General features: G+C 42.2%; 1 protein-coding gene and 1 long non-coding RNA gene across 3 annotated transcripts in view; one reads left to right on the top strand and one right to left on the bottom strand.

The window, feature by feature from the left end:
* ACYP2 (acylphosphatase 2) overlaps window positions 1-1,759 on the bottom strand; it is a 36,804-nt gene extending 35,045 nt beyond the window's left edge. For both annotated transcript variants that reach the window (XM_085542563.1, XM_015856748.3), the window contains exons 1-2: window positions 1,608-1,759; window positions 1,210-1,226 (exon numbers count right to left, since the gene is read on the bottom strand). In XM_085542563.1, coding sequence (XP_085398689.1) covers window positions 1,210-1,226; window positions 1,608-1,677 — 87 coding nt within the window. In that variant the 5' untranslated portion in view covers window positions 1,678-1,759. The remainder of the gene's footprint in view (window positions 1-1,209; window positions 1,227-1,607) is intronic.
* Window positions 1,760-4,750: 2,991 nt separating this feature from the next.
* LOC116653116 (uncharacterized) lies at window positions 4,751-12,323 on the top strand. Its single transcript, XR_004306484.2, has 3 exons — window positions 4,751-4,815; window positions 6,004-6,092; window positions 12,211-12,323. It is a non-coding gene; the product is annotated as an uncharacterized LOC116653116 (long non-coding RNA).
* Window positions 12,324-13,896: the final 1,573 nt, after the last annotated feature.

The raw sequence follows: 13,896 nt of genomic DNA, 5'->3' as shown, positions 1-13,896 counted from the left end.
ACACAGAATTGTACTAAACTCAGGCCACCCCTTCTACCTACTACCCCAAGTTACCTGCTCCTTCCTATAGCTCCTATCACTGCTCATTTGTCTCTTCAACACCCAGTCTCTACATTCTTTACATGTGTTGCCTGAAATGGCAGGGAACAGAACGGCTGTTCTACAGAAATCCATTAGTCTCACGCTCTGTAGGGCTATAAAAGAACAGCTAATGCCTAGTACTGTTTCATTAACATCCAGTTTAAGGTGCCTCCTCCATTTTGCTTTTCATATGTTCATTGGCAATATACATAGCACACATGATCTCATTTATTCCAAATGCCAACAGCCAAAATTCAGGTCATACAATTACATTACAAAATAGAAAAATCTGGAGGTAATCTAGGCCACAGAATGGTGCTGGTCCTTATGAAACCTATTTCTAAAGCTGATTATGAACAACCTCTCACTACCAAAAGCATGGGAATGCAGCTGACAAGGTGTTTCTCAATTGTGATGATTAGCTCAGGACTGACACTCTGCATGTATTCACATGACTCCAGGTCAGCTCAAAACAAGTCAGAACAAGCTTGCACCTGCCTACCAAATGACCTATAGGGACACTTTCCACTTGGTACAGCATAATTAAAGATGCATTGTGCTGTAATCCTTTACCATATGCAATTCTGAGCTATTTCACAATACATAAGCTATGCCGAAAAAGCTTTTATGTCTAATATTAAATACAGCCTACTGTGCTCCAACAACACTTTGTTTCTTGAGTTACTAGCCAAGCAAGCAGCTCAGATGAGGAATACTTCAGCTGGGACAGCAGCCACAGAAACTGCATCTCTCAGCTACAGGGGCACAAAAGGTTCCTTAAGTAGCGTATTGCAATAGATAACTTCAAGTGGATCACAGAGCTTCACAAGGCAGCACCCAGCACTTCCAAACCAGCTTTTTTAATGACCAGTCTGTATGTCTATCTTATGGCTGTTACAACCCAAAGCAGGCAGCCTTTAGAAACCACACAAAGCATCGATAAGCTTCTAGAAGTATTTTAATAATACATTTATTTTTTAAAAAGTCCTTTTTTGAACACGGTACTTAACTTAGCCCTCCAGCCACCACATGGATGTGTTTACAGTCAGGATGATCTGCTGCCCTATTTTTAGGCACTGGAAATGCAATACCGTACAGTACAACTGGTAAATCAAGACATTGCCTTACCATCCTGAAACAAACACCTAAAAAACAAGAAAAGCAGAATGAGATTATCTCAAATAACAGCATTTAGAAAGAAAATAAAGATCCCGCTGTATAAGTTTACTACGGACACCAGCAGATACGGGTTTTCATGGGTCTTTCCTTAGGAAAATGAAATGTTTGCAGCTCTGGATCAAAGTTTGACCAACTATTTCCAATAACGGAGCTACAATTTGCGGTGGTTTCTCTAATGCCAACATACGATGCTGTTAATGGCCATTCCCTTCACACTCAGCGCTCTGCCCCAACGCGCTGACAGAAAACCCGGCGCGCATGCGCAGTCAGCCGACCGCAGGTTGAGCCGCGCGCCCTTGACATCGCCTCAGCGCCCGCGTCCCAGCCATGGCGCGGCCTGCCTTTACCTTGCACTCGGCCGAACACCTCGTAATCCACCGACTTCAGCGCTCCGGAGGCCTTTGGCAGCGCAGACATGGCGGCTGTACCGGCGCAGTGCACCAAGTGCTCTGCGGGCCGAAACCGAGCTGGGCCGCCAAGTCCCCTCAGCGAGCGGCGCGGGGACGGCAGCGCGCGAGGCTCAAGCTTCCGGAGCGCGGCCGCCTGACGCCGGGGAGCTGCGGGACGTGCGCTCTGTGTGTGGCTTCCACAGGGGCTGCACTGCACGCATCGCTGCCGTGTGAGGGCTGGGACAAACCCGGCCACCTCTGCCAAGAGCTGGTTGAGTGACTGTGATAGGAATCTAATCGTTGTTCTGCTGGATCTGCCCCTTTAGACGCCCCCCCCCCCCCCCCCCCCCGAGTAGTGCATCGCAGCCTGGGCTGTTTAGGCGTTTTGATGTAAAGACTACAGGGGGATTGCAAGTAGATCAACACTCAAATAGAATAGTAGACATCAAGGTGTCTCAGGTAGCTGCAGAAACAAGCACTGAGCTCGGCACAAAACAACTAGTCACACCAGCATTGCTGTAAATAGCAACGCAACCGACAGTTCCATCATTAACAGGCGTTAAACAAGGCCTTATGTCTCATCCTGCTACCTTGGAATCGGCACCATTTTGCTTTTAAAGAGGATAATTGCCCAGAAAGCCATGAAGGAGGAGCAGGCTACAGAGGACGGAAAACCTGTGGTCATTTGCTGCCATCTACCGGCAATGGTGAGTTCAAAAGTAAAATGGCATCCTATCGAAAGCAAGAAGCATCACAGCTCAAACCTTGGAGACAAGGGTTAATGGTGGTACCGAGGACTAGATCTGCAAGTGCAAAATGCAGTGGTAACCTTTGTTTTATCACGGGATTAAATTTAAAAAAAAAAAAGCAATCTTGCCTCTCAAATAAGTTTTCTTGTTCTGTCGTGTGCTCCTACCTGTTCTGGCACATCTTCAAAATGGAAATATATATTGAGAAGTTCTTGGTTCAGAGATGCCCACATCTGCTGTCCTCCTTCTGTTTTCTTTGCCACAAGAAGCCAATTCAACATTTTTTCTCTCCATTCTTCCATAATACCTTTCCATTCATTCCCTAGATGACATCGAGCTTCTCATTATAATGACAAAAAGAGAAGACACCACACGCAGCCTGAAGAACACCAGAAGACAACACCATGAAACCCCGGATAGTTTAGGGTCTAAGTTGTTTGATTACTGATACTGACAATATTCAAATACTCTAATTAGCAAAAGAGCGTTAACATATATCATCTAGCAATTTAGATTATATGAAATCAATAAAGTTCTAACATTTCCTCCCCTCTGTCGACTGCTTACTCCAGAGTAGCTGTGTTGGCTTAATAACCAGCTATCTGCACTTCCTAAAGCTACAGCCAGTTACAGTAAATGCTAAGCACTGTCTTATAGTACAGCATGTGATATACCTTTGGATATACTGCAGAACGCATTCAGCATTACGAACACAACTAAACTGTTACACCATTTGGATGGACTTGAGGATGAAGAGCAAACACAGAACCACAACATGTGTGGCATCAAACCTTTGGAAATTCCTCCTAGTGCTTGATTCAAGCAAAATAAGCTGCTTTCACTGTGCAGTTCTTAGTCACAGCACATCAGAAAGGACAGAAGAAAGGAACATCATTGGAAAACACCAGAATTTGTAACGGTGCTATTGGAACCATGTATCAAGAAACAGTACAAATAGGGCAGAGCAAAGAACTGAAACATGCCAATACTTCCAGGTACATCCCCACGGCACTTACACAGAGTGAGCAGGAACACCAAAATCCATCAGTACCCACATACACTGTAAGAGGAAAATCTTAAAAAGCAGCTACCAAAAATCAAAAGATAACAAAAATAAGATTATAACATAAAGCCACCTTGTAGTTAAACAACAAGGCCAGAGAGCCAGCCCTGCAGCTCAAAGCAAGCAAAAGCACTCACTTCTGAGCTTAAGTGGAGCTTTGTGACTGAGGAGCAGAGGGGGCTGTGGTTGGGTCCCAGGTGAGGCTTATCAGGACAATTAGACCTAGTGTTGTCCACCAACCTTCGTGATAAAAGGATTTTACATTTAAACGGGTTTCAGGTTAGTTAATAAACTTATTCTGGCAATTGTAGCTTTGTTAGTTAGATTCTTTGTCCATTTCCTGCTCAGAATAGGTGGAAAACCACTAAAACTTTCTTAAACAACGTCTCCTGCTTTCTTTCTACGTGGCTCTCTGTGATACGACACCATCACACCCACTGCATGTTTCCTACTCCCAAAATTACTGTCTAAAGTGTCTGTGTAGATGCTCTGTAAGGTGCATAACCTCATTGCTGTCCTAATTTATCCTTCAGTCTCTAGCTATGTTCTTATTTTCCTGCATTATTTTTTGTACTATGGCTCCTTTTCAAACCTGGTTGTGGTTGAAATTCTTCTCTATGTTTTATAGAGCTTCTTGCACAAACCATTCATTTTCCTGACTTTTCATCAGAGTTCATCCCTCTCTCTGCCATTGGCCACGTGAAGTTTTTATCTATTGTTTTCTCTAGATTTAATCATTTATGCCATTTTGTTTCATCACTGTTTACCTGAGGCAAAGTCCAAACCTGACTCGCTTACAAATGGCCCCCAGCTGATTCTGATGAGTGGTTTCCCAAAGGATAATGAAAGCTCTGCGTGAAAGAAGCTCCCACTCCCTACACACTGCTGGTGTTTAGAGAATAGAGAGTGCTTAGGAAAAGGGCTACAAGCTGTGCAGGTTCAGTGCGTGCTTTCAGGTTCTTATGTGATTTATGTCAAATTTATGCAGTCCATCTTATAAAACATTATTCTGTCCTTCACTATTTGAGCTAGTTTCCCTTTTCAGTAGCTTTTTCTTTCCCGTACTACTTTACTTTCTTTTTTCCCTTCTGAGTTATATTCACTCTTAAAGCTTAATTCCTTAATAAAGTTAATAGGAGTTTTGCTTTTACAGACTTTGTGTTGTGTGAGACTCTTTGCGGGTTCTTTATTTTCTTTACAATATGTAAATACAACAAAACATTTGAAGGTCTATTCTTGAATGCTGGTAAAAGGAAGATACAACCTTACTTTTGTTTTCTTTCTTTTTTCTTAAAGACTTCTGACTATTAGCACTTTCCTTCCAGTGGAAGAGGTAACTTCTTAAACGCCCCAGGTGAGACTTCAAAGCCTGAATGACAAGACATGCCTATGGGGGTTCTTAAAGATCCTTTGTTTGTGCTATTCTATATTAAATTTACAGGCAACATTTAGCTATAGAACTAGTAATAAAAGTGTTACAGCATTCATAAATAACTAGAGAATATCTTTTAGTCTCTGAGCATTAGCTCAAGACAAGACAGGGATCCAGAGCAACAAGGTCTTCAGTAATACAGTTCTTACTAACCACCAGTCAGCTCATTTAGAAGAAACTGAAAGGAAGTGTAATGCATATGGAAGTACCAACTGAAGTAAAGATCTAGGCATCGTGTACTCTTGTTTTCTTCTTCTGCAGCATGGATCTTAGGTAGTAGCAGAGGGAAAACTATACTTGATCAAGCTTAAGCTCTGATGCAGAGTTAATAACACTTGCTAAAGTATTTCTACATTGAAATAAACACTCCTGATGCAACTTCCCATCTGCTGTTTTCTTCTAGCCAAGCTTCAGCACCCTGTACAAAGCCACAGGAGACGGTGCTTCTGTTGAGAGATGGCATCTGGATGTGGAATTAGCAAACCAAAAATGCACAGTAGTGCTGTGCAAAACTTAAATGTTGAAGCACAACAAGAAATCTTTCCTTTAGCTGTACCATACATTTAAAAAAAAAAAAAAAAAAGTCTTGGTATGCTTTAAAACATCAAAACTTGAGATTCAGGAAGATACAAAGTCCTTGAGGCTGAATCTGCAATATACCCATAGCACAGTCAGGTGGGCTGGTTACAGCCACCTGTTTCCTGATCCGTTTGTAATTAGAGACCCAAACCCAGCAATCTGACCTGTGTGGGAGGACCTCCACCCCTGTGCAGTGGCCCACTTATGTGAGAGAAGTGTTATGCAGGGGAAAAACCATATCTGCACAGATGTAATTATAGCAGCCAAGTTTTGTGTTTACAGGACCTAAATTTGTCCCCCTTTTGCTCTGAAATCATAACCTATTTACATAAAGTAATACAAGTTCTATACCGACAGAACTGTAAACCCATTGTCTGAGTATGGCAAGACAGCGCTGTGCAAACTTTGTGATACTCTGCTTTTTCCAAACAGTTACTGGGAGATTCTACAGGTAGAACAATACGTTCTTAATACCACGGGAGGCTGCTGCTGTATTAAAGCCCTTACTAACTATGTGTACATTGTTTCCAGGGCATGGATGTCCAAGCTTTTGGCTTGTCTGGACCACGCTGAGAGAAGAGGAATCATCTTGGGCTGCATCTACATACGTCGCTCCAAAGGTAATGCCTCCTATTTATTTCCATTGCAAATACAACTGATGCAAAGAGCACAATAATAATATTTAGTAGAACAAATTCTCAGCTATAAAATGGTATTTTCTGACATAGTCTGCACAATTAGCTATGCATTTTTTGCCAGCGATTAACAAAAGCCTCCATATCATGTTCATAATAATCTGCACCAGCAAAGGTGACTCAGTGTTGCCACTGCTGAAATGTACCAGCCTCTGCCTCACTGTGCTGACCAAAGGCAGCTCCCACAACCTGGGATGCTGGATGCGCTGTCCATTCTCAGCCCTGAGACCCTGGGCTGGGCCCTCACCCCATATGGCTGTGTCCTTCTCATGCTGGGAAGACCAGGAGCAGACACAGGAATCCACACACACATTCTCAAGGTCCAAAAAGCACATGAACATTTATTGCTTTTGGTAATTTTGTGGGTTGGGATAGTTTTAAGTATTGTTTTTGTGCTTTTTCTTTTCTAATACTTTGTCATTGTTTTGAATCATTTATTGTCCGGTGTTGAACAGACATCCTTTATGCTGAACCTCAGCCTTCTTCCCATAAGCACCAAAGTCTTCTGCTTCTCCAGGGCAGCAGCTGCCTCTGTACCAGCTCGGAGCCCTCCTCACAGCCCCAGGCAGCTCGGGTCCCTCCTCCAGACACTAGCACTATTTGATAGAGAAAATTCTCATCTTCTCATCACTGTTTTTCAGCACAGTCACCACTGTTAGCTAATCTGAGCATGGGCTGATTGAAACCCTCTTCACTTTGTCATGTGACAGCTGTGCACAGGCAATCCAGAGTGTGGTTTGTGTTTTGTGTCACTTTTGCATCTGCTGAAACTCACCACCAACCTCCTCACTGTGCTCCGATCTGCTGGTTTGTCCTCATCAACATTCAGGAAGTGCTGATGAATGTCTTCATTGCAGTTCTTCTGTATGGAAGGATTCAGTGATGCTCTCTTTATGTCCAACACCATTCTGTCAGACTGCCCCTATGTCATACGGCAGCAAAATGTAATGGGATATTGGTGGGATGGTTTAACCACTACCGCCATCCCACCAACATCCACCTCTGATATCATGGGCCAACATCACAAACTAGGAGGCATTACTTTTGGAGCAGCCCTCATAAAGTATATACTATAGGTAATGTACATATGTAACAAAGCTTCCTTTACTTTTTACATTTTTTATCAAAAAAAAAAAAAAAAGAAAGAAAGAAAGAAAAAAACAGAGGGCAAGAAAAACTAATGGGATATTTGACTGTGAAGCTAATACAGCCGGTTGGATGGCAGTGGCTCTCATTGAGTTCTCAGGGAGTTCTCATTGAACTCCCAGGGAGCTCATTATAAAAGCTGTTCTCAAACGTCGAAACAGAAAGCACAGCTGCATATTTTTCACTGCTCACAAGTCTGTGTTTATCAAATACTCATCGGTTCTATGGTCAAATGTAAATACTCACTGACCCACTGTAATGCCAACCAACATTTAAAGTCATTGGATATCATGCACTTCTTGAGTTATTTAATTTAAAACTTCGTGCTTCTTGAAGATTTACTGGACACCAGGGGACTCGGAAAGGCAGAGGGAATTGACTGGGAGTAGGAGAAGGGGGTGAGCCCAGACCTTCCTCTTACTGTCTGAAAAGAGCACATTAGATGTCTTAGCCTGGCAGCTCAATAGCAAAGCAGGAGATCGGCCTCACATTCCATTTGAGAACTATCCACCCATAAGGAAGCACATTACAATTTGTGTGAAACGGTGACCAATACGCTGCCAAAGGTTATAACATTTTCTCTTTGCACAGCACATGGAGGGGGAGATGTGGTCGTTTAAAGCAGTTAGTTATTTATTCCCACTGAACAAAGCGGTTTAAACATTACCCTTCCCAGAGCCATTAGAACAATGATGTCAGACTCTGTGGAGGATTTGGGCTCTGGAAAAGATCAAAGAAAGCACGAAGGTGTAGGCTGGTAAAGGAACAGTGTATAATGGAGGTGGGTTGACAGCTATTACATTTTGCAGCACTGTGAAACTATTTGATTAATTCTCATTAACTGCGTTAGCCCACTGTTTCTTCTGAAAAGCAGCAAAAAGGCCTAATCAGTATTTCAGAACCTTGAAATGTGTTAGTGAAGCATTTGCCATCAGATCTTTCAATCAAGCCTTGCCGTATTGATGATAATGTTGTTTTTTGGATTTGAAGCACTTCATCTGCTGGCCGATTCCAACCAAATGAGGAGAGAGTGTTTCAAAAACAGCATGGATTAAATTTAGCACAAATCTGCACCTGTTAGGAGGGAGATCCTTTTGCTTCTAGAAGGTGTGCTGAAGCTCCAGAGGCATCTCTCATGCAGTCTAGATGCCACAGGCAAAACCTCGTGCTTGCCATAGTAATGAAACAGACATCATAGTTTGGGGGTTTTGTCCCCTTTCCTTTGTTGTAACTAAATGGTTTTGCTTTGTCCCCTTTCCTTGTAAGTAAATAGTTTTACTGCATTGCTAGAAAGGTCACTGTTGCCAGACCTTTGATTTTTGCACTGTCTAGGTGCTGCCTTCCCCATCCAAACTAGTAGAAGTGCTTGTTTTTGTTTTGATGAAATCAGAGAAATTCATATGTGTATATTTTTAGCCGGAATTCATGTTTCATGAACGAGCAAACATAAGGGGAAGAGAAACTTGTCAAAAAAGTTGCCAAGGAAATTCAAAGCAGATTTGTGATGGGACTTGTACAAACTATTCTCCAATAATAAAAAAAAAAAGGAAATAGCTTGTTAGCTTGCTAATGGTTTTAGATAGCTCTGGGGAGTAAAAGTAAGTGCAATAGCAAAGAGCTACAGAAGCATCTCAAAGTCAATGACTGAAGGTTTAAGACAGCTTAAGTTGTGTTATTAAACAAAGTATTTTGCAGAACAAAAGCACACCAAACAATGAAAGGCAGTGGTGACTTCTGAATGAACCATTTATGATTCCAGACTGACTCTGGAGTTCCTGCAGTTTTGAGATCAGTGTGATGCTCAGGTCTCTCCAGAAAAACACTGAAGAGAGGCATAAGAGAAGTGTCAATGGGCCAAAACAATGCAGGCTGCTGCACAACTCCAGCTGTTCCAAATACCTTATTCTAGCTATTCCTCATCTTCAAACAAACACCACAACAAATGAGCTTAAAAAGGAGATGAATAAGGAGATGAAAAACCCATCTAGTGCTATTAAACACAGTGATACAGCCTGTGTGACTCAAAAGGTCTGGCTTCCATGAGCTGAAGAAAATGGACAGTGCACAGAGCAGAGTACAATGTTGTGCACACCCAGATCTGTCTTCAGTTTTAAGTTTTGGTCTTGGTACAAGAAGCTGCTCTTGCTGATTTCTGAAGCTCTTCTTACAGATTTCCACAGCAAGCACTGACTGAAATCAATCTTAATGAAACTAAAAACTTTCCTGGAAAAAGAGTTATTTGTGTGGGCTGGAGAGAGAAAATGGCACAGAGCCCGGGAATCCAGTGAAGAAAACAATGAGAGATTAGCATGAAAGGCTTTGGCTTAAGAAAGATATTGAGCAGAGCGACTTTGACAGCACCAACCACTCCCTGAAAGGCTTTTAGAGACCTGGGTGCTGCCCTACAAAGTTTTGTGCAGCAGTGTGATAATGGTCAATACACAGGGATGGTTGTCTCAGCTCTATGGCCATTCTTGTGGCTGCATTCTAAATGCTGGAGCTGAAGTAGCAGAAGTATTTTGCTTGGCACCTGAAGCACAAGATGTTGTAAGCTCTGCTGAGATCTGAAAGTGATGTTGACTTGGTAACAGCCCTGGCACACTTGACAACACATGAAGTTGCCTTTCCTTCCAACCTCCCATCTCAAAATGCTTGCTTTTCAGAAACGGTTCCTTTCTGGGGACAAACAGAGATTCTGAGCCAGTTTAATTTTGGAGCCTCATGGTACAGTTCCAAGTACTGATGACCAACCTCTTTGCTCAGTCCTTTCCACTCAAGCAGGTCTCAAATCTCTAAGGACAACCATTTTTCCAACTGTGTCTCATCAGAATTTGGGGTCATCAGATTAATTCATGGCACGGTTACAGGATTTTTAGCATGCATTTGCCAAAGCCAAGGAAGTATAAATCAGATTCTGCATTCATCTCCTGCAGTGTTACTGAAAAGGAAAACACATGGGTGTTGTAGATAGCAGTATCACTGCATGCCTGAGGAAATAACAGCTAACGCCTACTGCATGGTCCCACAAAGCTCTCTGCCGAGATTTCAAGGTGTCTTCTCTGCTCTTTTTGTTCAAGACAGATTCTCCTCTTTCTCATTTGAGTCTTTTAAGCCCCCCATTTTTTTTTTCACACAGTTCTCGGTACTTCGTCCAGCAGAGGAGCAGCATCTGGTTTCACACTAAATATGGCTCAGTTTTCCACCAGGTTTAGCCTTTAAGTTACAAGAAATGCAGCAAAAGCAACCTTTCCCTGGAGCTTCTCTGAATTTATAGTCCTATCGTTTTCCTTAATTATAGCACATTCTTTCTATTCCAAATGGCCTTTTTTTTTTTTTTTTTGAGAGAGAGAGAGAGTTGTAAGTATTAACTTGCAGTCAGTTTCACCTTGATCACTTCTTAGCGGGACACTGCACACAACAAACCCCACCAATTTAGAGTTTCCTGAATTCCAGCTTTAGATAATGAGACCTGCATTGCCATAGTCACGCCTCAACGCAATTATTTTACCAGGAGATAAGCATAAGCAATTTGCCATGTTGGGCCAAATGAATGCTAAATAGCTCTTCACTTGTTTCGTGCCATCCCCTCCAAGGCTTGTTAATCTGCTGGATGGTTTGATGATGCCCTGACAGAAGCTGCTGCTAAGCACATGTAGAAATGTGCCAAAGTCTACCGTGCAGATTCAGTGCATAAAACCATGCAGCCAGAAGCAATCTACAGACTCCTTTAGCAGGAGGGAAAGGATTGGTTGCTTAAGGGAATGTTTGAATGTGCTTGCCTCTCTTCCATAATTCATGAATATCTAAATATTGCTACTCCATGCTGAAATGGTGAGAAAGCAGTCCACTAGAAGAGTTAAAGCCCCAACAACCACATGAGATACAGCCATGAAAAACAACTTTCTTTTTATTTTTGGCCTCAACTTTTTTAACAAGTTTGAAAATCCAAACAAGGACTTTGGCTGTTGTTTGATTTATCCTGGGCTGGGAAAATAGGCCTTAGACTTTTTCTTTTTAACAGATACTTCCAGATATCTTAATCAGAATAACATACAAGACCTTCACATTTTAATGACTAATTAGAAGAAGGAGAGACTGTAGATGTTGTAGGATGAGGAGTAGTTGTTCACAGGTTTGATCCATCAGTTGTATCAAAAAGGGCTTTGAAGGCTTTTCTAAATATACATTTGCATGTAATTTTCTAATGCTGTATGTGGCATCCCACTGAAGTCAGTGGGACTATTCCTGAAGTTAGGATAATATTGAGCAAGTTAAAATGTAATGATTTGTTCCCATTTAGAAAGATAAATCCTTCCCAGAAAGATTTCTATGTAGTTGTCATTGTGTTACCTAAGAGCTGGAAGGAGACCAGGAGGGGAGAATTGAATAGACAAGGCAGAGAACTGAGAACTGCAGATGAAGATGTAACACACACATTTAGCACTGGGGAAAAAAGAAAGGAAAAACAAAAGGGGGTGAGGTCTGCTGCAGTTCTGGAGTAGCTGTTTGAGAGGTCTGCTGCAGATCCAAACATGAAGTAGCTGTTTGAAACGGCCAAGTCCTTAATGAGCAGTTTCTATGTAAGAGACTGATGGCTGCTGAGGGACTGTTTCCCTCATTTCCTGCAATGGCAGAATCTGTAGAACAGACCTTTGCAAGTTTGCTGTCATTAGATGCTCTTCTGTGTCTGGCTTTGGTGAGGCTGAAAAATCCATGTTTCAGCCCCTCAAGAGGGGGGAAGAATGAAAACGGTCATGCCTTTTATTCCAGAGTTGGCTTCATTTATTTGATATCAAAGGACTTATTATTCATCTCAAATAGCTACAAATAATTTGGAAAGAAATCAGCAGGAGGTTCCTATAATGAGGCTCAAGTCTGTTATTTTGTCTCCCTACAGCTACAACAGTTTCCAGGGATATCTTCAGGAGCTTCAGATATGTAGATGGAACAGACTGTCTCATGTGTGAATTTAAGATAATTTTGCATTCCAAACCTTAGGCAATAAGGCAACAAAAAGGAACAGGAGGTGGAGAGGGAACATCAATTCTGCTATAAACGATTTTGCCAGGGATAATTTGGTCCTGTGTTTGTACAGACTGCACTTCTTGTAAGAACAGTAACCCACTAACTTTAGCTGTTAAAGAGAGGTCAGATAACATCTTATGAATCAACACCACTGAGGATGAATTTTACTGCCAAGACTCTCATAAGCACAACCACCAAGAATGGAAAGTGAAAGATTGCAACGTTGCCTGTACTGAGTCAGCCCTGACTGCGTAATAAAACTTTACAAATTATACAGGTGCCCGCATTAACACTTCAAACACTTCACAATTGGCCTCAAGTTACAGCCTCAGGTTGCTCCAAGGGAAATTCGGGTTGGATATTAGGAACAGTTTCTTCTCCAAAAGAGTGGTCAGGCACTGGAAAGGAAGGGCTGCCCAGGGAGGTGATGGAGTCACTGTCCTGGAGGTGTTCCAGAGCTGAGCAGATGTTGAATCGAGGGATGTGGCTTAGTGGGGCAATATTGGGGGTAGGTTGGACTGGATGATCTCAGAGTTTTTTCCAGCTTTGGTGATTCTATAACTCAGTTCCCTTTTCTGTTCAAATTCTTTATCAAACAGCATAGGCTCACCTGAGAGAATTATCATGTGGGATTATTGAAACAGAATTCTATCAGTGTGCAGGATGTGTGCTTTAGATCACACCAAACCACCCATCCAACTTCAAACTCGTAATAGAGCATTCAGACAGCCTTACTTTAGGGACCTAAAATTAGTTACTTTGAGTCACGCTTCAGAAGAACCTATTTTTGGCCTGTACTATACAGGAAGCTTAAGTTCCTTGGCACCTTATTCAGATGCTGTCATTGCTTTTGCCCCCATCCTCCAAATAGATACCTTCTCTGATTAAAAAAGTTTGTGCAATAAGAGTATTTCTAAGTTGTAGCCTTCAAGCTCTCCAAAATGTTTCCTATATTTAGGCAAAGCAGCATTTCCCAGATTTCTTTAAAATAATGCTGAAGAGGTAAGCGATGTCTCCATGAGATTCCCAGCTACAATCCAGCACCGTGTATTGTTTTTAAAATCAGTGCCCCCGTTCATTTGATTAAAACGAGTGATTTGTTTTGCATTCACACACTTCAGAACGTTGTTTAGAGTGACTAATCTTACTGCCATCTTGCTCATTGTTCCCCAGAACAGTAATAGCTGCAGTTGAAGGGGCAGGAGGGAAGATGAGCAGCAGTAATTACTGCCCTTCACTGTTTATTCCACACAAGGAATTGCAGCAACCCAAAAATCCTTACAGTAACTTAATTTCCCAGGGGGCAGGGCAGTAAACACTTCAGTAGAAAGCTTTAATTATAGTCCTTTCTCAGGTCCTTGTTTGAAGGGGTGGAGCAGCTCCTAGCAATGGAAATGGCCTTGTTAGTTAGTTAGTTAGTCTAAAGACTTGCAGCTAGTAACTATGGATGTTTCCTCTGGGAGAAAGTATGTTAATGTCATCTTCTCTGCAAGTGGGAGAGCAGCATGGCAGCAGCTTCCTGGCTGTCTCTGGCATCGCTCAGCACCTGCTTTGGGTG

The sequence above is a fragment of the Coturnix japonica genome, chromosome 3, assembly GCF_054131305.1.
Source record: "Coturnix japonica strain WE chromosome 3, WE-NBRP24, whole genome shotgun sequence".
In the NCBI taxonomy this organism is placed as follows: domain Eukaryota; kingdom Metazoa; phylum Chordata; class Aves; order Galliformes; family Phasianidae; genus Coturnix; species Coturnix japonica.
The sequence above is the reverse complement of the archived record's forward strand: the minus strand, read 5'-3'. Positions and strand labels throughout refer to the sequence as shown.